Source organism: Gambusia affinis, linkage group LG17 (assembly GCF_019740435.1).
Source record: "Gambusia affinis linkage group LG17, SWU_Gaff_1.0, whole genome shotgun sequence".
Lineage (NCBI taxonomy): Eukaryota > Metazoa > Chordata > Actinopteri > Cyprinodontiformes > Poeciliidae > Gambusia > Gambusia affinis.
The window spans coordinates 8889171-8913312 of NC_057884.1; the positions used below are offsets into that span (position 1 = coordinate 8889171).

The 24142-nt window shown below is 38.5% G+C and overlaps 1 protein-coding gene across 1 annotated transcript in view; it reads left to right on the plus strand.

Annotated features, from left to right (window-relative positions):
- Nucleotides 1-971: 971 nt before the first annotated feature.
- The window catches only part of LOC122846811 (lipoxygenase homology domain-containing protein 1), a 34213-nt gene continuing 11042 nt past the window's right edge, over nucleotides 972-24142 (plus strand). The window contains exons 1-28 of the mRNA XM_044143994.1: nucleotides 972-3933; nucleotides 5992-6106; nucleotides 6214-6225; nucleotides 7528-7608; nucleotides 8370-8554; nucleotides 9141-9239; nucleotides 10088-10236; nucleotides 10325-10448; nucleotides 10586-10836; nucleotides 10914-11049; nucleotides 11162-11322; nucleotides 11447-11533; nucleotides 11634-11769; nucleotides 11894-12048; nucleotides 12146-12306; nucleotides 14337-14413; nucleotides 14533-14729; nucleotides 14821-15013; nucleotides 15103-15263; nucleotides 19256-19589; nucleotides 19714-19865; nucleotides 20980-21113; nucleotides 21426-21574; nucleotides 22001-22105; nucleotides 22183-22311; nucleotides 22401-22568; nucleotides 22650-22831; nucleotides 23167-23283. Coding sequence (XP_043999929.1) covers nucleotides 3210-3933; nucleotides 5992-6106; nucleotides 6214-6225; nucleotides 7528-7608; nucleotides 8370-8554; nucleotides 9141-9239; nucleotides 10088-10236; nucleotides 10325-10448; nucleotides 10586-10836; nucleotides 10914-11049; nucleotides 11162-11322; nucleotides 11447-11533; nucleotides 11634-11769; nucleotides 11894-12048; nucleotides 12146-12306; nucleotides 14337-14413; nucleotides 14533-14729; nucleotides 14821-15013; nucleotides 15103-15263; nucleotides 19256-19589; nucleotides 19714-19865; nucleotides 20980-21113; nucleotides 21426-21574; nucleotides 22001-22105; nucleotides 22183-22311; nucleotides 22401-22568; nucleotides 22650-22831; nucleotides 23167-23283 — 4674 coding nt within the window. The 5' untranslated portion in view covers nucleotides 972-3209. The remainder of the gene's footprint in view (nucleotides 3934-5991; nucleotides 6107-6213; nucleotides 6226-7527; nucleotides 7609-8369; nucleotides 8555-9140; nucleotides 9240-10087; nucleotides 10237-10324; nucleotides 10449-10585; nucleotides 10837-10913; nucleotides 11050-11161; nucleotides 11323-11446; nucleotides 11534-11633; nucleotides 11770-11893; nucleotides 12049-12145; nucleotides 12307-14336; nucleotides 14414-14532; nucleotides 14730-14820; nucleotides 15014-15102; nucleotides 15264-19255; nucleotides 19590-19713; nucleotides 19866-20979; nucleotides 21114-21425; nucleotides 21575-22000; nucleotides 22106-22182; nucleotides 22312-22400; nucleotides 22569-22649; nucleotides 22832-23166; nucleotides 23284-24142) is intronic.

Genomic DNA, 24142 nt, shown 5'->3' on the forward strand with positions numbered 1-24142 from the left:
AACGCACCCGTGTGTTCGGCTTATGTACAGATACCTTACAGTGGAATGAAATGTTGGTTTGGTTCTTGAATGAAAGGAAATGTAAGGCTTGCTGTAAAAACAAAAAACAAAAAACGTATGTGCCCTTTCTGGCTTATGTTCTGTGGGAATCGTTCTTTGTAAGTTGCATTCATTGCCATGAAATGCTCTGCATGAATTTACTCTATACTTGGCTTTGTGTGTGCCTGCTTTAACGATCACTGGAATATGTTTACACTTAAGCCTCTTCACAGTGCATTGGGAGGTGAAGACAGGAAACAGAAAGACCAAGTCGGCTGTAGAATATAGTAGTAACTGTTTATTGGTGCAAGAATGATGACGGCTGCTGCCCCTGTTTGTTGTTGCACAAAACAATTTCATTTAATGTTATTTTATCTTACTTTGAACTGCATAGATTTGATTGCGTTTGTAAAAAAAAAAAATAATCACACATTTCACTACTGAAAAGCCGTGCTGATTTACACTGGATTTTTTTTGGTACTTTTTAAAGATTAGGCTAATGTAAATGATTATTTTTGCCTCTATTTACGCTCAGCTAAAACGTATTAGTTTATTTTGAGTTTAAACATGTTTATGATTTTTATAGGTTCTTTATGTACTTAATGCCCACAGATAGTGACTGGATTCATCAAAAATAGACACCAAAACAATCATGATTGACTCAAGACTGGAATAAAAAGTTAGGTTTTGGAAGGAGGTATATGTTGGTCTACATTACTTCTTAACTCTTGGTCATTCTTTATATTGAGTGTTTGTAAATAAACCTGTTTCGAATTTCTCAAATGGCTATTAATGAATGTATGTGTGAGTTGCCACTCAAAATGACCTACCTATTTGTAGTTTATAGTGTAGTTCGATGACCAACACATGAGGGTGCTAAGGGTTCACATGTTCTCTAGCACTTTGTCTTTCTACATGTAAAATGTGCTGTCTTGTAATCTTGGTCAAAGAATGAAGCCCATAGATTCAAGGATGTTCAGGATTATGAAGTTATTTCTGCATATTTCTATTCTTTTCTTTCCCCTCCAAAGTTATCCTCTATCCCGTGTAAGTTTTTCATAAAATCCCATGAAATGGGATGTAATTTTGGGCGTTTTAAAATGAAAAATAAAATGCGATAAAGAAAATAGATAATTCAGTTGAAGGGACAAAAAATATATTTAACTTAAGGTTATTGGGAAAATATAGATATCATTAGCAGCTAGATATAAGAAAAATTACACCTTAAGGTAGGATTCTGCAACTCCAGTCCTGCAACTTTTGGATGCATCCCTGCTCCAACACACCTGAATCAACGGGTTGAATTACATACTTTGCACGTCAACAAGTTTTACAAAGGCCTGGTTATTAACCATTCATTTGATTCAGATGTGTTGGACCTGGAAGGCATCCAAAGAACAGTGGAACATGGGGGCTGGAGTGGCAAAGCCCTTTTTAAGTGGAAATTGCTCTGTAGAATCTAAGATGGCCGCAGTATTTTATTAAAACTAATGCAAAGTTCTGGTTTAAGACAGATGAAAAAATAAATAAAAAAAAGAACCCTGGGAAATTATAGGTCAATTTTTACACATAGTAGTTTAAATATCCAATACAGTAATGCAAACTGACCAATCACCCACTTGCGTTGTTTTTCAGGAATAACATATTTGCTATGGTTTTTCAGTGTAACTCATCTAAATGTTCTCATTTGTTTACGTAGAGAAATCTAAGATGACAGTAGACAAAATCAAAGTTAAATATGTCCTGTCTCAGTTTTAATAGTTTCTGCACTAATAAAAAAAAAAAAAAAGTTTTAACAGTTTCACTGAACTGCACTGTTTGGTGTGTCGGTTTTTAAAATAGATCTTCGAAGGAACATCTTGGGTCCAAACTGTTTGGCAGCATGAAACTCAAAATAGGCATCATATTTGCTACCCTGTACTTTAAATTTTTGATAGGATGAAAGAGCATTCTGTCTCCGAGCGTAGGGGAGTGATTCTTCACCGAGGTAAACGAGGTCTGCTGTCTTCCATTTGGTAGGGTAATTTGATGTTGACAGATCAATATGACCATGCTCTGCCCTTCCCCTTGATGCTATAGTGCATCAGGTGTCAGATGGCAGCAATAAGACTAATGGGATGATATGGCTCATAGTCAGGGGCACATGTAGGTGCCAGCAGGATAGGAGTGCAATGAAGATATGTAGTTGTTTTTATGTTTTTTTTTTACCTTCATGAAACATTAAATACATTTTTTTTTCTGTTTACATAAAATACGACTTTACATGTTCAGTGTTTGATTTATTAACATTTTTTCCCCCAAAATAGATAAAAACACTGACGACTATTGTCGTAGATTTTCTTTATTTTCCATAATTTTGCTACATTTTGTATTATCATTATTAGAACAGTTCAAGGCCTAACAAGCACACTGATTAATAAACAGTTCACTTAACCCAGGCTGCATGTTACTTAACTAAAGACAAGTATAGATAGAAGTCCAGATGAGATTAAGCCCCATATAACTAAAACATTAGATTTCATTTGTGAGCTCAATCAAATTGATTTATTTTTCATCAAGACAATCAGTTTCTTTCTCTCTAAAGCTACACACGCAACTCTCAAAAGAAAAAAACAACAACTAATTGTTGCTGTATATAAACCTAGATATCCATTTTCAGCCTGTTGTAATGATCATTCACTCAGATTTAGCTGCTTTATGCAAGAACAAAGAGAGGCAGTTGCAAAGGAGTGTGTATGCATTTGTGCGTGCGTGTGTTTGTGTGTGTCTGCAGGTAAAAGCGAGACGCCCCCGGCTCGTAAAGCGATCCTGACACCATAAATAATGGAGGATGCCGTGGCAGAGAGGATAAGTTCTCTGGGCAAGGCTCCTTTTTCACAGGGCTTTCTCCCTGAGGCTCACGTGATCAATGAGGTGCCAGTAATTTTTCATGAGAGGTGTTTGTGTGGTTTATGTTCATATACCACACAAGTAGCAGTCCATCAAGGGGGAGATTCCCCCGTTTCAGTACCTGGAGACCATACATTATCAGCTTTACATGGCCGGCGTCCTGCAGATTTCACAGTTCCAGAATCTAACCATAGCCAAGGGTCAAATGAATTGTCTTACACCATTAGAAACTCAAGGCAGCACTTACGAAACTAAAGGCCAGGGAAGTGGATGAATAAAAGATGCCGCCGAAACAGAAAAAATCCACAGCTTCGGAAGAAACCGAAGAAGTTGATGATGAAGTGGAGGAAACAGAGCCAAATTTAAAGGAGAGTGGCCAGGGTTTGACCCATGGAGACGCCACGAAAAGAGGAAAGAGTCGGAGGAAACACAAGAGCACAGAACGCTCCGAGACCCAGGAGCCACCAGAGAAAGAGAAGAAGGAGAAAGAAAGAGATAAGGTGAAAAAGAAGAAAAAGAAACCAAATGATGATGCTGACGCTGAAGCTGATGCTGCAGTTTCAAGTAAGGATGCTGAGGGTGAGCAGAACAACAACGAGTCCACAACCAAACCCAAAAAGGACAAATCTGAGCGGCTTAAAGGGGAAGTGACTGAGGGGAAGAAGAAGCAGAAAAAGAAGTCGTCCGTAGAGATTCCAGAGGGAGTGGAGGTGATGGGGTCCAAGGACAAAAAGTCCAAAAATGGCAAGAAGAAGAAGAAGTCTCATGATGATGAGGGTGAGGAGCCCTTGATCGAGGAAGACGAAGAGGAAGAGGAAGACTTGAAGAAAAAGAAAAAGAAGAAGGCCAAGAAGAGCTCTGGAGACAGTGATGATGATAAAAAGAAAAAAGGGAAAAAATCCAAGAGCAAACAGGTGGACTACGCCTTGATCTACCAGAACGAGCTGCTCAACTACCACACAGACTCTTCTGATGGATATGAAGACGAGTACTACAAAAAGAAAGGTAAGGGTCACACAAAAAAAAAGAAAAAGAGAAATAAATCCCTGATGTTCTTCTTTGGAAGTGAATAAATCTGGCCTGGATGAAGGTTCTTGCCAGCCGCCTTCAGCTCCAAGCAGGGGAATCCCTCTGTGATTGTTCTGGATGAAAGCTCAGTTATGTTCCACATGAATAGAGCCAAACAGAGCAGCTGGGTGCTGTCCCAGTCAGAGAGACTGGGAGCACCACTGGGGTCACGGAGGGTCAGGAGAATATTGTATTCTGAACAATACGTTTGGTTGTAGATAGATTTTATTTCCAGCACAGTCTAAGTATAAATTTCTTGAATCCATGAGGTTATTTGAAAGTGATAAATGAGAAAATGGGAACACTGGTCCCCCCGCATTAATTGGCACCTCTGGTAAAGATGCCCTAACGATTTGTGATGCGTAAACTTTTAGATGATACATTTTTAATTAGTAATTCACAACTTCTTCCTCCGTTTTTGCTGTAATGTGATCCATTTGCTTATTCTTCAAAAATGACAGACAAATTATAATGTTAATTTGTCACAACACAAATTAAAGCAATTGGTAAGATAAAATCTCTATAAATTTGATGTGCTTTAAAGTTTTCGAACACGTTTTTATCTTAAAGTGGAGAGTGCTCTAACTCCTTGTATATATCTTTGCTGGCTCACCCAGGTGACTTACACCCTGAGAGGTTTAACAAAGGTCAGTTTTACCAGGCCACTGTTCATCTCATTTTATCAGGTGTCTCCCTTTCTCTTTAATCGGATCTTAATAGCTCAGATTGCTGTTAATTAGGAATCCCCGTTCTTGTTGGATTAATCTCATCCTTCTGTTGTCCATCTGTTGCCAGCCATTGCATTTTTTTATTTTTTTCCTTCTCAATTTTTTTTAATGCCCTTCCTTACATATATCATGGCTTTGTTGTATTCATTAACCTACAGCATCCATGGATTAGTATTTTAGAGGAACCTGATCGCTCTGAGTGAAATAACTTTACCCTTACATAATGTAGGGTAAAGAAAATAATACTTTTGAAGTTTCAGGTATAGGATTCCTATAAAGAACATGAAGGATTATTGTAACAACCAATTCTGACAGATTTTCTAGTATTGTTGCACCTGAAACAATGACTTTTTCTTTGTGAAACCATGTTGATTAGTCTTGAAAGAACTATTTACATCTTAACCATTTTCATTGAAATTCACAAGCCACATATGTCAAAGATATGGCTTTTACTCTGAAATAATAAAAAAAATATCAGAAAATCTTTAGAAAACCAATAGAGAAACTTTACCCTGGTATTTTATTCTGGGGGATCCAAAGTGCAGTAGAGTCTCTCCAGTGGGTTCTGGGTTGTGTGGTGTACATGCTGGGTGGCAGAGAAAGCTGGTGCCTATGCAGGATAATATGTGATGTGTGGAGTGGAGGGTTTCTTGTCATAAGGCGTGCGTGTGCGTGTTTATTTTATTTTTATGCCATGATCTTTGGGATACACCAGAGTATGGAGCTAGATGTGGTACTTAACTGGAAAAATGATTATTGCTCCCTCCAGGCTGGTGGACATTTTCTTCAACAAGTGGAAACACTACAGTTATATGGCACCTTTATTTGTACAAATGGATCGGAACATTGTTGGCAACAATACAAGTTCTACACCAAATATTTACCAGTTCTACATTTTGACTTGAATCTATGGAGTTATGAATCATGAACATAAGAGCAAAATCTCAAACAAAGCTGCTGAATGAACTTCTTCTGTATAGTGGACGGACTCAATCTTAGGCTGAGGAACTCCATCAACAGGAGAGAGATGATCACATATTTCCATAAATTTAGTGGCCCTGTTTTTCCTATAAAGTGCCTTGGGATAAAATTGATGTTGTGAATTGTTGATGTAAAACTAAACTAACTTAAATTTAGTTTTAACTAAAGTAAAACTACTGCTCCAGCTAAATAATTTGGGGTGGTTAAGGCCTTTAATCAGGGTTTCTCATAAATTCAAGGAGTATCGATTTTTTTTGCCTAATATCCAGTGTCCTCTTTCTTACAGTATATGAGGTGGTTACAGTCACAGGTGATGTAAAGGGAGCTGGGACTGACGCCAATGTTTTTGTTACCCTCTTTGGAGACTTTGGTGTCTCACCCAAGGTTCACTTGGCAAGCAAGTAAGTATAATTATGGTGCTAAATAAAAATGTTTCCCCAAAAATTCCAGCTTTTGATTCAAGACCAATGTTTATGTTAATGTTTTCTGTTTTTCCCTAATTCCTCAGCACAGAAAAGAGGTACTTGCTAACTGGTCTACAAAAGGATGGTTAACATTCTGCACTTGTGTTTGCTTGTATTGTGAATATGGCACTGTATGGGAGAGAATTCCTATTCAACTTTCCACTGGTCACTCTAAAAGCTTTGACATTTGAAAATAGACTAAATGGTTTTCTTGTGAAGCAGGAATCTCTCCTTCATACAGATGTAAAAAGAAAAACAAACAAAAAAAAAACTATTGGACTCAGAATATCTGGAGTAAGGAGGAACTATGTGACATGGCTAGTCTTCATTTCCATTCACAAAGGAATGAAAGAAGACCACGATGTCATTTATGCAGATGATCAAATGACTTTCAGGGGATCTTATCAGCAGCAGGTTGCTTTTATCTCCACTCACACTGACTGACAGACAGGGTTACCTTGGCAGCGTGTAGGATACACACAGCTTATTGTCAACCGCTGTGGATCATGTCATCCACACCTTACCCTGTGATGATCCCATTCATTCATTTCAGAAAGCATCAACATGTGTTGTATTCAGTTTGTCCAAACTGTCTGACAGCTAATTTGTTAAAACACTGAACAAAGATGCCTTTGATTCCTCTGGTATTTATACACTAAACTTCTGGCTTAGATAGCAGTTTCACCTTACTCCGATATGCGTCTGGTCCTGCCTGTATTGTGTCGTGATAGGTTTACACTTTGCACACAATACAGGTAAGGGAGATGCTTATCTCTTCAAGCCTCCAAGGCACATCAAGAATGTACTTCTTTGGAAATTCAGTGTGATTACAGCAGATTTAAATTGCATGAATTCCAAAGTTTGCAGTATCTCCTTTTCATCTTCGCAGGCAACTTGAAATGGAGTATGAGGGCACATGTTCACCTGTTGACAGTTTATGACTTTAATCTTTGGCCTTATCGGTGTAACATTGAAAATAAAAAGATAAAAGACAGATGTGAGTCTGTCAGGGAATCTGTCCATAGATTAGAGGCCATCTAATGCGCAGTCTTGGGTTAGAGGGGGATTTCATGTGCTCACACACTCTGTTTCCTCTCTGCGAGGGGCAGAAGAACGATACATGAAAAAGGAGAGAGGGGTGAAGTGGCAGAGCCTGAGGAAGGTTTCAGATTATACCACCGCCATCAGTCCACAGGGGTCCTTTAAGCAAGATCAGCCGGGGTGACACTTTTTACAGATTCTGAGATCATTTCCTTTATCCGTCTGATGTAATCTCACTGGATTAAATAATGGAAGTTGCTCATACCAGATTTCTCTGAAATTTTAATACGTTCTCCCATTTTTTAATTTATTTTCAGAAGCCGGAATGCATTTGAGAAGAATAAGACGGATGTTTTCCGCATCAAAACACAAAACATTGGCCCAATTAAAAAGCTAAGGTACTGTATCATATGAAGATGCAAGTCACTGTAAAACCTCTCTTCATTGCTACCCTTTAGTTGTTTCCATCTTTAGATCAAATGTTCAAAATTCCCAAGTTGTAGGCCGCTCAAAGAACATAAGCTTCGTAGTTAAATAAACCATGGAGAATGTAAGCATGTGTTAATCTGTTGGACATGAAGAGATTTTGTCCAGTGACAAAAGGTTAAATCCCATCTGTTGTTATGAGTGGATGAAGGGGAAGCAGAGCTACATCACAGCCAGCCCACACAAGTTATTGAATCAGGCAAGGATTTATGAAACCCAAATTTCTAAACATGCAAAATCACCACCTCTTCAAGTTCAAGAGCAATCACATCACACACTTTTCATCTCGTCTCATCATCATCATAATTATCCCGGGGCAGAGCTATCACTGTTGCCATGGAGACCGCTCGGCTAACAATTGGATGCATTTTATATGAAGGAGTTGTAGCTAACTGCAACTGGTCCTTCTTAGAGGCCTCTCTCAACAGCAGCATTTCTCCTCTCAATTTTCCTGAAAGACCAGATTTGTAGCTTAGCTACTGGGAGCATTTTTCATACTCTTGTTCCAGCTCATTTCACTTAGTCTATATGATATGTCAGATATCTTTGAGCGGCATTGTATGAAATTAATAGCCTTGTCTAGAATTAAACTATGAAATTTTTATCTTATGTGATGAGATGATTAGAGAGTGCAAATCAAATAATGTGAAACTTTGACTTTTGTTTTCTCTAGGATTGAACATGACAACACTGGAATGAGCGCCAGCTGGTTCTTGGACAGGGTGGTGGTGACCGACATGATCCGGCCCCATCTGCGCTTCTATTTCCCCTGCAACAACTGGCTGAGCCGGGAGGAGGGTGACAACCTGTTCGTCAGGGATCTCCTGGGCAGTCTAAACCCCATGGATGTCCCAAAATGTAGGTCACAAACTCCTCTTACAAAACCACAAAACAAGTGATTACAATTCGGAAGACATTGTTTGGAAAAGCTGTGGATCGTAGTAGTGATTTGTAAATGTAAACCGAGGCCTCACAAAGCACACAATACATTTTTAAAGCTGAGGCAACCTTCCACAAAAACTGAGAGTAGTAATTGAATGTGTTTGACAAGGAAGACACTACTTTGCCTGAAAGTCAGCAGGCTGTCCTATAGTTTCAGGTTGTAACTGAATGCTTTGCCAGTGTAGTCCTCTGGTAAAACTGGTCCCTGTGACCTCTGCTGTAATGTGATCTAACATCTTAGCACCTAATGACAATGAAGTCCAGCACTGTGAAGAGACTGTGCCATAAAAGACAGTCATAGCAACATAGCTGTTTGTCAAACACACAGCCAGAGTTATAAATATTTAATTTGGAAGCCATCTCAGAGGTGATATTTGAGGAACCTTAAGAAAGGGAATAGAGCAATTTAGTATTATTCACTGTTGATTGGAAATTGCATTTGATGCGTTTCCGGTGATTTTCACAAGTCATGTCTGGCCTGACGTTATTTTCTGTCTTGCAGTAAATAAATATCTTGTGAGTGTTTTCACTGCTGATATGAAGGGAAGTGGGACTGATGCCGATGTCTTCCTGAATATCTTTGGAGAACATGGTGACACAGGTAATGTAGAATACAGAGGACTGTTAAGGTTGGGTCTTCAAATGCACTCACTGACAATAAAGGGTAAACACAAAGGACGAGTGGTGGAAATGAAAAGATAGTGCACATGGATCTGTATTACAGTCATTGAAATGCCAGATCCACTGGGTCAGCATTGGAATAGCAGCATTCTCCGTGTTAGAAGAGTGTGGCTCTCCTTCTGGCCTGGATACAAGCCACAGTTTGGTGTGGAATGGAGTCTTACAGATGTTGTCTCCAGTGCTTTCCCACTGTTTTCATCCTACAGATCAGAACTGGGATGAAATTGATGTCTCAGCTGATGCCACACATTTGATTGGGGAAAGATGACAGAGTTTGGGTAGCCATGGACCTGCGGATGCCTACATGTACACATTGGCTTCAATGTGTACATGCATCTGTATACCCCATATACCAAGCGATGCAATAGCCGCAGTCTCACGTGAACCCACAATGCAACTCTACTTAATCCTGTCAATTGGGGTTATGCTGTATAATGCATTTGCAAGGAATGTTGGATGGTTGGATAGTTTAGCAGCTGCCTTAGACCACTTCCTCTCCAAGAGTCACCAATTCTGTTGTTCTATGCTCTTGCAAATTGAAGGACATAAACGTTCACACCTTCTATCCCCAGTTGCACCAGTTAACATCTAGATTGAACCATCGTTTCTTGGTGCTTAACCTCTTGAATCAAACTTATTTAGATTCAACATCAGTCCAACATAAAGCTCAAAATCATACCTGTTCAGGACTTCACTTTCAATAACTGCAACTACAGGTTTCCTGAAGTTGCACTCTGTAATTCTTAATCATATTTTGTAATGTGAAAGGGGAAAGAAGACTGGATAGTGACAAAGACAACTTTGAACGTGGTTCAGAGGACAAGTTTACAATAGAGGCTCCTAACCTGGGAAGGCTTAGAAAAATCACCATCGGCCACAACAACAGAGGTTCCTCAGCTGGATGGTTTCTAGACAAGGCATGTAGATGGATGAAGTCATGGGTTTAAAGATGTGCACATCAAAAATAAAAACTGCTAATTGTGCTTAATGTTTCTTACCTCACAGGTTGTGATAGATGATATGGGGAATAAAGAAATATACGAATTTCCAGTGAATCGCTGGTTTGCCATGGATGAAGATGATGGCAAAATACAGAGAGACGTCTTGGTTGGATCAATGCAACCAATGGGTGTGATAATAAATGGCATCACCTTGTGTTTGCTATACTTTAAGCATGAACTATCAAATAAATTCCTATTTAAATGCATTTAAAGAGTATGTTTTCAATCCATAAATGTAATTTTATACTTTTTTCTGCCTATTCAGGGATTATATACAATGTTCAAGTAATGACTGGTGATATCAGGGGAGCAGGAACCAACTCCAAGATCCACATGGTTATGCATGGCTCCAAGGGCTTAAAAAACAGTGGCAAAATTTTCCTCGAGGGTGGTGCCTTTGAGCGAGCTCTCATTGACATTTTCAATGTAGAGATCTGTGAACTGATCAGCCCTCTCAGCAGGGTCACCATTGGTCATGACAACGGTGCCGTTGGTGCAGGGTGGTACTGTGAAAAGGTAGTACACATTTCTAATTGGTAACAGATTGATTGTAACAGTGTGGTCTATCTATTTATCAGCCATTTTGTTTGCAGGTGGTGATATATTGTCCATTCACTGGCATTGAGCAAACATTTCCATGTGGGATGTGGCTGGATGAGGACGAAGGAGATGGACTTATTGAGAGGGAACTGTATGAGATGGTCTCGCTCAGACAGAAAAAACATAAAAGTGAGTTATCACTGCAAATAAATCATAGTGTTTACTGTGTAGAAAAATATAAAAATGTATCTTTATTTATACAAATTTTGTGTTGGAATCATACTCTTTTTATTTACGCTAGAGTACCCATGGTCCTTGTGGATTTGGACCTCAGACATAAAAGGCGCCGGCACAGATGCCCAAGTATTTCTGCAGATTTATGGAGAGAAAGGAAAGTCAGATGAGATCAAACTGGAAAACAATTCAGATAGCTTTGAACAAGGACAGCTTGACAAATTCATGGTAAATCTGGGATCATCCCATTCTTTATTTGGATTATTTTGTGATATTGATCCATAAAATGTTCCTAGGAGGCGATTTTAATGTTTTTGTTTATACCTAACGTTTTTGGGGGGGATTTCTGTAGATTGAAATGCCAGACATGGGAAGATTGTTAAAATTGCGGATCTGGCATGAGAAGAGAAATCCATTTGCTGGCTGGCATTTAGCGAAGGTGAGTCATGACTATTCTTTTTGTTGTGTGAAGAAAGTTCACAAACCAGAGTGCAGTAAGAGGTGAGCTTGATGACAGATGAGACTTCAACTTTCTGCAGGTCACTTTGCTCAAGACGCTAACCATGGACAAGTATTCTTTTGAGTGTGGCCGCTGGCTGGACATCAATGAAGATGACAATGAGATTGTCAGAGAACTTCCCGCCACAGGAGCACTCATTGATGACCCGCTACCCTGTAAGAAATCATGATATGTCCCAGTTATTAAAATAGATAGTGTGTTAATAACTGTTCCAGGGGTCGGGGATAGTGTGAATAGTTTCTAGTGCAATACCAGCTCTTCCCTGATACTTTTTTTCAGTGATAAAATATCGGGTCACAATCTGCACTGGCAACGTCAGTGGTAGTGGTACCGACGCCAGCGTGTTCCTCAATGTTATTGGAGATTTGGGTGACACAGGAGAGCGTCTCATGTTTATGAGCAAAAACAATGTCAACAAATTTGAAAAGGGAAATGTGAGTAAACTTTTAAACTAAATCTCACATAAATTTACATTCTTGTTCTTTGTGAAAAGCATTTCAAGTCTCTAATTTCTCCGTGTTTTGCCCACAGCATGATGAGTTCCTCATCGAGTCAGTCTTCCTGGGTCAGGTGCGGAGAGTCAGAGTAGGTCATGACGGCCGTGGTGGAGGCTGTGGTTGGTATCTTGATAAGGTGTTGGTCAGAGAGGAGGGACAGCCTGAGTCCTCTGCCACAGAGTTCCCATGTTTCAGGCAAGTCGATACTCTGCACATGATGTATGACACGAGGCATCTAGAGCTGTAAACTGAAAATCTTAGCATATATGCTACATCTGGCTCAGGTCCTGTTTAAGGTCTTTGCTGGATTTACTTTAATTTACTTAAACTCAGGTACAAGGACAGAATCAGAAAAAAGAAGGAGCAAAGCAGCCAAAGTCCATGCACAGGCATTCACACCATGCACTAGTTTAGAATGGATCTAACTTGATATACAGGGTTATGAAATAAAATCTTTACCCATTGTTGCTTTTATTTGCTTTTTATTTTGTGCTCATCTAACAAGTTTTGATATAAGACAAAGATATTTTTACTAAATAAAAAATTATCAGAAAAGGCACCCCCCCACCCCCCCCCAAAAAAAAAACCCCGATGCATCCCCTCTATAATTAGCCATAACTTCAACTGTCACACCAGATCTTAATTAATGATGACAAACAAATGTTCTGTGATAAATGTCGTTCCAAAGTTGCTTCAAAGCAGATCATAATGAAACCCATTGTCCATAAAAGGAGAAACTTTCCCAGTAGTGGCTGGCTGACCAACGTTAGAGCAAGATGACTCACCCAGGAGGTCACAAAAGAGCCCAAAACTACATCTAAGGCCCTGCAGTCCTCACTCGCCTCAACTAACCCTTTTATGACCATGTCACCTTGACGATCCCCAAGACCTTTGGGAAACATTTCTGTGGACTCTTGAGATGAAAGTTACATCTGGCTTAAAACTAACTGAACATTTTAGAAAAACAAAAAACAATAACATTCAAACGTAGTGTGGTGATGTTACAGTAATTTAAGACTTGGGGGATTTTGCCTAAATTATTATTAGAAATAATTATTAGAATAATTATTAGAAATTATATTTCCGACTGTTAGAAAATAAGAAGCAAGTTGTTGATGTTTTTTAATCTTTATATTCAGTAAAGTGTAAAAATTATTTTACATGTAGGAAACTGATACATGTATCACTCTACATGCTTACACTCTAATTGTTCTGTGCGAACCGCACTAAGCCAGTTGTCAGACAACTAAAATCCTTCCGGCATTTTTAGAAGTCTTCTTACTGATGCAGATTGCCCATGTTTGGGGTCAGTAGGTTTCCAGTGGCATGTGTTTAAGTAGTTAGGTAAGAGCTGGATGGCTTTGCTATTACAAATGGACACTAAATGCATGCAGCCAGCCAGCTCCCTGTAACTGGAGTGCAACCACAAAGCTGGGTGCAGTGTTACTTCCAGAAAAAAAAGTGTTCTTCCTGCCTGTCTGTGTTGTTCATTAGAGACGGCTTGGGAGACTTAAGAAGAAGTAATGAGACAGAGGAGCCATGTTCATGATTATACAGCCAATTATTTTATCCAGTCAAACTCACATTATCACCATTGATGTGCAAACTTTGGTTGTAATAAATATCTATTTTTTATGTTTAAACTGTGCCTTAAGTTTAAAGCTGGGCAAGTATTACTTCAATAAGACAAAGATATAAATCAATCTGTCTGTCTGTCAAATCAAATCAAATTTGATTGATTAATTGATTACCATACAGCCAGGGCGACTGTGGCCGTATGGTAGAGTAGTCGTCTTGCAATCGGAAGGTTGTAGGTCCGATTCCAGCTTCCTACTGCCACATGTCAATGTGCCTCTGGGCAACGCGCTTAACCCCAAATCGTCTACCGATCTGCGTATCGGTGTGTAAATGTGTGTGTGTTTGTGAGTGCGAATGGGTGAATGTGACTCTAGTGTAAAGCGCTTTGAGTGGTGAAAATGACTGGAAAAGCATTGTATAAGTTCAGTTCGTTTACCATTTCATAAGACAAAGATATAAATTTGGTTGCATGTGTACATTTCATGTTAACTTTTATACATTGTATGTTACCTTGATTTTGTGTTTGTCCTGTTATATGAATTTATTTTTTTTTATATATATTAGCGATTCATGTCAAATCATTCTCATGACAACAATGTACTAACAAATATATTTCTCAAATAAATACATATTTCTATTTATTCCAGGTGGCTAGATCGCAATGAGGATGACGGGCAGATTATCCGTGAGTTGGTTCCAGCTGGAGACGGGGTGCGTCTCTTTAGTAAGTCACTACAAAGACATTTTTTCAAACATATTCATTGAAGAAAAAAAAAAACACCAAACAAATAATTTAGCATTTGTGTTAAAATTGGAATAAACAATGAAACATTTTGATTGCAGATGTCGGCTACCACATCGCAATCAAGACAGGCAGTGTGAACGGTGCCAGTTCTGACTCCAAAGTGTTTGTGAAGCTGTATGGTGAGAAGGGCGACACTGACAAAGTGATCCTGGCCGTCTCAGACAATGACCTCAGGAATTACTTTGAGACGGCAAGAACTGACATCTTCACCCTTGATACGTATGACATCGGAAAGGCAAGTGTGTTATATCTCTGAGAAAAATCTTGTTGAGGCACTTTATGTGAGGCTAGTCCCTGAATTTCATCACTTTGCTTTGTACATGTAGATCAACCGTCTTCTGATTGGTCACACAAATGAAGGTTTACGAGCCGGATGGTTTCTGGACAGTGTGCAGATTTCCGTGCCGGTTCACGGGATGCAGTATATGTTCCCGAGCCACCGCTGGCTCTGCAAAGATGAAGCAGACGGCAAAGTGGAGGTTGAAATCTATCCCAGCGAGGTCTTGGAAATTGAAAAATGTAAATGAAAAATAAAAAGTATGTCCCTCTTATTTACATGGTTTTTTTTCTCAACTTGTCGTGGTGAACTCACACCTTTTCTTTAACAGTGATCAACTATGAAATAACAGTGGTCACTGGCGATATGCGATCAGCCGGAACCAACGCCAGCGTCTTCTGTCAGATATATGGAGATGAAGGGAAAACCGAAATCCTCGCCCTCAAAAGCCGCTCCAACAATTTTGAACGTGGCACCACTGAAATCTTCAAGGTCTCTGTTAAACCTCAAGATATGTTAATGTTCACTGTGTCTTGCAAATATATTCATATCTCTTGAAAGTTTGACATTACACTACCACCTCAGTAACACACTAATGTTTTCACATTGAATGGAGCAATTTTATGTTAGTCAACATGCTGCTGATAACCCACATCCTAGTTTCAGCATGCTATTCACTCTACATCAGGGGTCTCAAACTCCAGTCCTCAAGGGCCGCAGTCCTGCAACTTTTAGATGTGCCTCTGCTGCACCACACCTGAATAGAATAATTAAGGCTCTGGAGAACTGGTCTACACAAGATGGAGGTAATTAAGCTTTTTCATTCCAGTGTTTTGTACCTGTGGCACATCTAAAAACTGCCAGACTGCGGCCCTCGAGGACTGGAGTTTGAGACCCCTGAATTGTAGAGTGAATAGCATGTTGAAACTAGGATGTGGGTTATCAGCAGCATGTTGACTAAAAAAAAACTCCATTCAGTGTGCTAACATTGGTATATTAATTACAAACAGCAAAGTTAGTAGCTAAGGAATAAAAAATTCAGCAAAAATGCTTATTTAAGAAATATGAGGAAAATGTTAGCATGAACGTCATCACTAGCATAGCGAGTGACTACATGCTAGTGATTGCACTCAGGCTAACATTAGTTTTGTACCTAAAATTTTAGCAAATTTTTCATCTATGTTTATCATACTGACTGGAGTAAGTCTATGTAAATCAACATACTAGTGTGTTTTTCTATTACACACTTTTACACAATCGTGTGTAAAAGTTTGATTTTGCAAGTAAAACCAAACTTTTACTTTGGTTTATTTATTAGAACGCCTTTTCTTTTACTAGAAGACTTTTTCAAACTTTTCTTCTGCCTCTTATGTGTACGCTTGTCTTTAGTTGAAGAAGTTTTCCGTTTTTCTGATATGACCATTGGAGCAACCTTAGATGAACGTTTGCAAGTGCACTTCCTGAAAAACCCCACAATCCTATTTTTCAGAACTTTGAAACAACATTCTGTCTTATCTGGGCAGACGATGGATACTTGCCTGAGGAAGGGTACTTTCTTTGTTTCATTATGAGACATTTGATATGCAGCAAAGAGATCCTTTATCATTATCTTGGTTTCGTGAAGCATATAATTGATTATGTCCTCTTTGTGATTTTTTGTAACATTGTTGGAGTCTAAGCTGGGATTGACTTTATTTACCACATATTGGACAACTAGCGCGTTTATGTTCTTGGTGTGTTTTGAACGAATCTTTCCCTCAACCTCTAGAACTTTTGCAAAGGCTTCAGGCACTTTGTTTCCCACGACCCTCTTCACAGCCTCAGTGGTGATTTTCTTCTTTTGGAAATTATCCAGAACGTTACATGTAAATAGCTCCAAGATATCTCCCAAAATCCTGACCAGACTGCAGGTGGTGCTGCGATCTGGGTTTCCAGATGTCAGGTGCAAAAACTCCATCCAGTTCAAATCAGTGAAAAGACTGTTTATCGGTGCCAACAGGGTCTCGACGGTGACAACAGGGGTTTTTTTAGATAGAGAATCCATCCTACCTTAGATTTCTTTTGTTTGAGGAAAAAAATTCAAGTTTTCTGTTAAAGTAACGGGAGCAACTCGAACTGATCCAGGCTCTGTGACAAGCAAGTGCAAACTGAGGGTTAGAGAAAAAGGAAGACAAAAAAATAACACCAATTCTGTGACATCATAGAAGTTGATGCTTGTAGCATCAAACCCGCCCACACAACAGAGTCGCATGTTGTCACGTAACAAGTCGCGTTCTATGGCAGGCTGTTTTAACATAAATTTGGTTTTACCAGCCTTACATTGCAGATATCTGAAATTGCTTTATGATTAGACCTATAACTAATTTAAGATATCTCTAATTATCTTTTTGACTAGACAAAATACCTTTTCGAGATATCTCAAATTACATTCTGACCAGTCGAAATGACGTCAGATTTCCCATTGAGTTGTATGGAGACTTCAGTTCAAGACATGTACATTGAATTATATGTGATATCTGAAACAAAACTTTCAGATATCTACAATTCACTTGTAATAAAGTAAATTCAAGTTATCTTTAGTTTTGACTAATCATAATTCTAATTAAAGGTAGCTTGAATGACACCATAATTATCTTAAATGTATTTTTAGATAGGTGATATGTAGTTTTGACTAGTGAAAATTAAATGATATATATCTTAAAAGCAAATAATGACTCGGTAAAACTAAATTAGAGATATTTTCAATTGTAATTTTGACTAGTCAATTTTTTAAGACATCTCCAACTGAATTAGGCATATCTTGAATTACACAGCTTTTCTAGTTGTTATCTTAAATTAACTGACTAGTCAGAATTACATTACTGATATCTTGAATATGTATTCTGTATAGTGAAAACGCCACTGACTTACATAGCATTTTGAAAGTTCTATAAAACAACAAAAAACAGAAAAAAAAGAAACAAGACGTGCGAAAGTGCATCACTTTCATGTTGGAAATAGGTTGACAGCAGCACTTTTAGCTTTTCAAGCTGTTTTTAAGATTATTATGTTTGTTAGATGTGAACAAGCAAGTTATTCTTTGCAGATTTCTGAAATTGAAAACTGAAACTTTCCAAAGATATCTGATCTGTTTCTTATAATACATTAAACTATGTATGTAATTATTTCTTGCGCTGCCCGGTACCAATTGGTCCATGGACCGGTACCGGTCCGCAGCCCGGGGGTTGGGGACCACTGACTAAACAAGTTTTACTTCTATATAAATGCATAAACAAACCTTTATGTAACATTTTAAATAGAAATGACCATATTTATTAATACAAAACAAACAATAAGAATATAAATAGTGACATGTATGAAATGTTGAGTAATTATGCTCAAATTTGCATAAACATTAGCTCATATGTTGCAGAAATCTAAGGTTTCCAATCTCTGAAGTCTATTTCTTTAATTGCAAAATCAATCTACTCAAGTAAGAGTAGAAATAATATTACTCAGGTAAAAGAAAAAGTACATTGGCGTAAAACTACCCTTATAAGTACCTTTTTCCCGTAAAATACTGAAGTAAATGTATTTACTTTAATGTGGTTTGGATAGCAAAGCAACAATACTAGTAGCTTATTCTTGTTAACAAAGTTAACATGATAAATGATGATGCTAATATTACCTATGTCCAACAGCATTACTCAACTCATTCAGTTAATTTGGGGGGGAAAAAACGAGGCAGATGCTAGTCTGCTGCCATAATTTCTTTCCCACTTGAGCATCTGCCACTGTCTGACATTGTGAAAGTATTGTGTGTACTCAGCCCTCTTCTGTCTTATGCCTCTGAACGACATCCTGTGCTACAAGTTGCATTCAGCATTCCACTTGTTTGTAATTTAGATGCATTATAAATACAAATGATCAAATAATTATCCAGGTGTGGAGGAAAACAGACACCCCTATGGTGACAAATGATAGAGGCAGCCGATTGTCTTGCTTCTTTCAGTCTGAAGCAAGATTGCCATGTTAGCTTACCATCATCAGCAGGTGAATGTGTGTATGAAAGGGTAAGAGACTGCTTGTAGCGTAAAGCGCTTTGGAGTCCTCAGACTTGATAAAACGCAATACAAATGCAGGACATTTACCATTTTACCATTCATGTTGTCGCCATCCATTGTGACAGGGAATTAAAGAGACATAAACCCTAAAGATACAGACAGAACTATAAAGAAATGCTTTAGATCAAAGCACATCCATGCGTTATAAAGGAGCTTTCAAAACCTAGTTCACGAAAAGGTTGTAATATTGATTTTTTTTTTTTTGTCAACAAGACTAGGTTATTTTTTGCAAAAAAAAAAAAAGAATAAGAAAAAAAACTTTAGTCTAGAGATACAATCAGTTTGTAGCAATCACAGCAAAAGGTGCATTTGGGCTGAGAAAAAAGAAAATTCAGACACATACATGCACACTTTAAATACTGACATTTCCCTAAAATGCAGATTGAAGCTCTGGATGTCGGGAAAATCTATAAAATCCGCATCTTTCACGACGGTAAGGGCTTTGGAGACGGATGGTTTCTGGAGATGGTGGACATCAAGAGGCTAACGATGGCCATGGTGCAGATTGAGGTGAAAAAAGAAGAGACGACTAAAAAAGACAAGAAGAAGGACAAGAAAAAGAAAAAGAAAGAAGAGGAGGAGGTGGAGATAATTGAGGAGCTGCAGGAAGTGGTGGAGACGTCCACTTTCGCTTGTAGCCGCTGGCTGGCCCGGGACGAAGAGGACGGGGAGATTGTGGTTGAACTGCTGAATGACTCCAACGAGGAACTGGAGAGTAAGTGGAGCATGACTGTAATCTGCACACTCACCAATATGTCAACCCTGACAGGCAGTATTTTAATTAGCCACTGCATGCATTATTATAGTGCCATTGAAGATTTACTGTGTTTTCCTTTCAGTGAACTCTTATGAGGTTTATGTGTACACTGGAACAATGTGGGGTGCCGGGTCCGATTCCAAAGTCTACATCACTATTTACGGAGAGATTGGTGACACAGGAGAGCGATGGCTCAGGAAATCCAATCACCTGAATAAATTTGGGAAAGGACAGGTATGTTTTGTTCAGTAGAACTCAATTTTAAAATCAAGTTTAATTCAACTTTTGTTGTCAAGGAAAACTGTTGCCACTTCTAGTGGAATGTTGTATTTCCCATACTTATGATCCAGTTGAGTTAAAAGCCATCTTCTCTCAAGATTGTAGCCTGTATTTAAAATGTAAAAAAAATAGTACTTTTTCTACAACACTTTACAAGGTTTAGCACACAGAGAGCAGTCTTTTCTACTCCACACAGCACTATTCTACTTTATAGAATAGTGAAAGATTTATATTTCTTTGTGTCTGTAGGCAAGAACCAGTTTTTTGCTAACTTGCTTTCCAAAAAACTGGTTAGCATGTAGATAGTGGCCACTACACTATCCATCCATCCATCCATCCATCCATTTTCTGAACACCCTTCGTCCCTAATGGGGTCGGGAGGGTTGCTGGTGCCAATCTCCAGCTGCGTCCCGGGTGAGAGGCGGGGTACACCCTGGACAGGTCGCCAGTCTGTCGCAGGCCACTACACTACAAAAGCACAAAATCTTTTGACGTGTAGTGTATTTCTGTCTGATTTCCAGTACAAATATCTTACTACACTTAAACTTAAAATAAGACAACAACAATAATTACAAGTAACGTTTCAGCAAGAAATAGAAGCTTGTTTTATGTCAATAATTCTTTAATATTAATGAAAAAAAGTTCTAGTTCCACTTAATCTCCCATATATTGCTAAAAAGTCTTTTGTAAGTTGGTTTTGTCTTGTTTCAAGTGTACTAAGATATTGCCAGTAGAAACTGGATCAAAAATACTTGGTGAGGTTTTGTGTTTTAACAGTGGGGCTGTTTTTGACATTTGGTGACGTTAAGATGCCACTTTTGGCTGCAGTTTCTCCAACTAAGCTTCAAAGACATTTACCTCCTTTACCAAATTCCTCACTGTGAGCCTTGGCAGGATCAGTCTGGTTTCATCATTCCCTTATTGAATGGAGGCCAAGAGGAAGGTGCTTCTGTTTCAAGCAATATTTATGCCTCAGGGTAACAGAAAGTCATGCGTTAGTAATTTTCTGATAAAATGTAAATGAAAAAGTCTCTTTTTTTCATATTTCTATTGCTTGCGTGTGACCCAGGAGGATGTTTTCAGCCTGACAGCAGTTGATCTTGGGGTCCTGAAGAAGCTCAGGATCCGTCATGACAACAGCCACGCCAGCGCCGGCTGGTTTTTGGACAGAGTGGAAATCATAGACACCAAAGATGACACAACGTGAGTCATTGGGATAATAGAAAGAGAGCACCTGATCGCTCAGCTATTGAGATCAGAGTTATTTGATCTGAATAACTGAGACCACACTACTGAAAAAGGGTGTTCACTTAGGATATTTCAATTAGATGTGATAAAACGGCCTTAACTCAGCCAACTCATAAAACATATTATGTCAGTAGAGCTCCACTGTGTGGTATGAAACGGTACTTGACTTTGAAAAAAAAAAATATATATATGACCAGTGTTATGTGGAGACTTTGAATGTTGACAAATCTATAGAATATTTAGAATAAATCATGTACTTCTACGCAGGTATTTTTTTCCATGTAAACGGTGGCTTTCTGTTGATGAAGATGATTGCCAGCTTGCCAGAGAGCTGGTCCCTGTGGATGAAGCCTTCATAAAGAAGGGGGATGAAGATGAAGACGACTCTGAAGCAACCCTTGGCTTGGAACAGAAGGGTGAGACGAACTATTGAAAAGAGGAGATGTAAAGCAAAAGTATGATGGTTGAACTAAAACCCATAATAGAATTTCAAATCGCAGGATCTTCATCTCCTATTTATTGCTGTATTTTTTTTGTCACCTTTTGTTTTTATGTATCTTTGATACTTTACAGTTGCATAGTTGCCATTATTTATTTATTTATTTATTTATTTATTTATTTATTTATTTATTTATTTATTTATTTATTTATTTATTTATTTATTTATTTATTTATTTATTTATTTCTAATTTGTATCTCTATTTGCCTACCACTTTACTGTTAATGCACATAAATATTCCCAGATTCTATTCTATTCTATTCTGAACCAATAAGACCCATTAATAGAGATCTCACCTATTTAGTAACTTTTTTTTTCTTTTTTCTTTTTTTTTTTTTTACAGCCATGTCAACAACATACACTGTGAGGATAAAAACCGGCGACAAGAAATATGCAGGGACAGATGCAAATGTCTTCATGACCCTTTTTGGTACCAAGGACGACACAGGTGACGCTTTAAGCTATTACGTTGTGCTTGATTTGCCTGCATCGTAATGTATTAAGCTACTCTGTGTATATCTGCAGGTATAATTACTCTAAAGGCCTCAAAGTTGCATAGAAACAAGTTTGAGCGAGGCATGATTGATGAATTTACAGTGGAGGCCGTTGACCTGGGACCCTTGAGAAAGCTGCGTATTGGACATGACAACCGCGGTAAATTAAGATGTCTTTTTTTTTTTTTTTAAACATTGCTAATAACTCAAAGTTTATTCACATTTGTGAAACGTCTATGAATGTTGAAGGAGGAGGATCTGCAGGGTGGTTCCTCGATTGGGTGGAGATCGATGCCCAATCTGTAGGGCAGAAGTTACGCTTTCCGTGCGGCCGCTGGTTGGACAAAGGAGAAGATGATGGGGCGATTGTCAGGGATCTCTTTCCTAACCCTCTTCAATCAGAGTTTTACACACCATGTAATGTTCACTCATATGAATTTTTTTTTCATTTTTTGGATGTGCCAGTGTGTGTGAACAGTTTTTTTGTTTTGTTTCTAGTTGTTCCGTATGAGATTAAAACCTTCACCAGCGATGTTTTCGGCGCTGGGACAGATGCCGACGTCTTTATTGTTCTGTATGGAAAAGACGCAGTGTGCACTCAGCAGAAGTCTCTGTGTGTCAACAAGAGGGAAAGGAGGATGTACTTTGAAAGAGGAGCTGAGGACATGTTTATTGTTGAAGTATGTTAAAAAATGAGAAGCCACAATTTAATACATGCAGATTTTTTTTTTATCTTTTGGAAAACAGATGGTTGCTTATGGTGAATTTTTCCTTTAAAAGAGCAATTTGTGTTGGGGCGTGCTGTGGTGGCATAGGGGATAGCGCGCCCCACGCTTGGAGGCCTTGAGTCCTCTACGCGGCAGTCGCGGGCTCGATTCTCGGATCCAGCGACATTTACCGCATGTCTTCCCCCTTTCCTGTCAACCTACATTAATATAAGGGACACTAGAGCCCACAAAACAGACTCCTTGAAGGGGAGGGGAAAAAAGAGCAATTTGTGTTGTTGTTCTTGCAGTTAGAAGATATAGGGGACGTAATTGAGAAGATCCGCATCGGCCATAACAACCGGGGGATCAACCCAGGCTGGCACCTGGACAGAGTGGAGATCAGACGCCTGCTCAGGAAGGGAAAGGTACGTTTGCAGCGTGACTGCGACAAGAGAAGAAACTCTATATTGATCTGTAAAATCTATAGCATTCAAATCATCTGGTGAAAAATACGATTTCTTTCAATTATTTTTGCATCAAGCAGGTATGCAAGCATATAAAGCCCTAAATGGATGTAGCATTATTTTATTTCAAAAAAATTATGAAAAGCCAGAATGTATCACAATTACAATTAGATTGTTTTATTTGGAAGTAGGTTACATCTTGTATAAAAATGACTGATTTTTCATATCTGTATAATAGTTATTGTGACGGTAAATTTAAATCAACATTTGAAATGTCTATTTTTACAATAATTATATTCACAGATTAACCTAAATTAATGATAGGAAACGCAAAATACTGCAATACTTCAAACAAAACATTTATCAGGTTGTCAGCCTGTTAAAAATATGTTAATCTAGAAAATATTTACATTTATCAGTGTATTGGCAAAGGTTCCTCTCAACCATTTATTCCAAGACTGACTTTGGAAAATGTCTGTTTTAGGGCTGCAAAATCGGTCATTCTACCCCATTCGAAGCCGGGGGTCAAGGGTTAACATTAGGCTATAAAAGAGGATTCATCCATAACCTGATGTTGCTTGTGGACAAATAGTTAGATGAATGTTCTTCTAATTGTACAGCACTGGTTCCAATTCCTGTAAAAATTTTAATTCGGAATTCAGGATTGATGAAGAACATCCCCAGTGTGAACACTGGCTGATCTATTGAAAACAAAATTCAACCGTGATACTGATTTTCTGTTTCATGACGCAGTAGACCTACATTTACCAACTATTTACCATTTACCAGCATTTTATTCTTCTGTTTCTTGTCAGCAGGT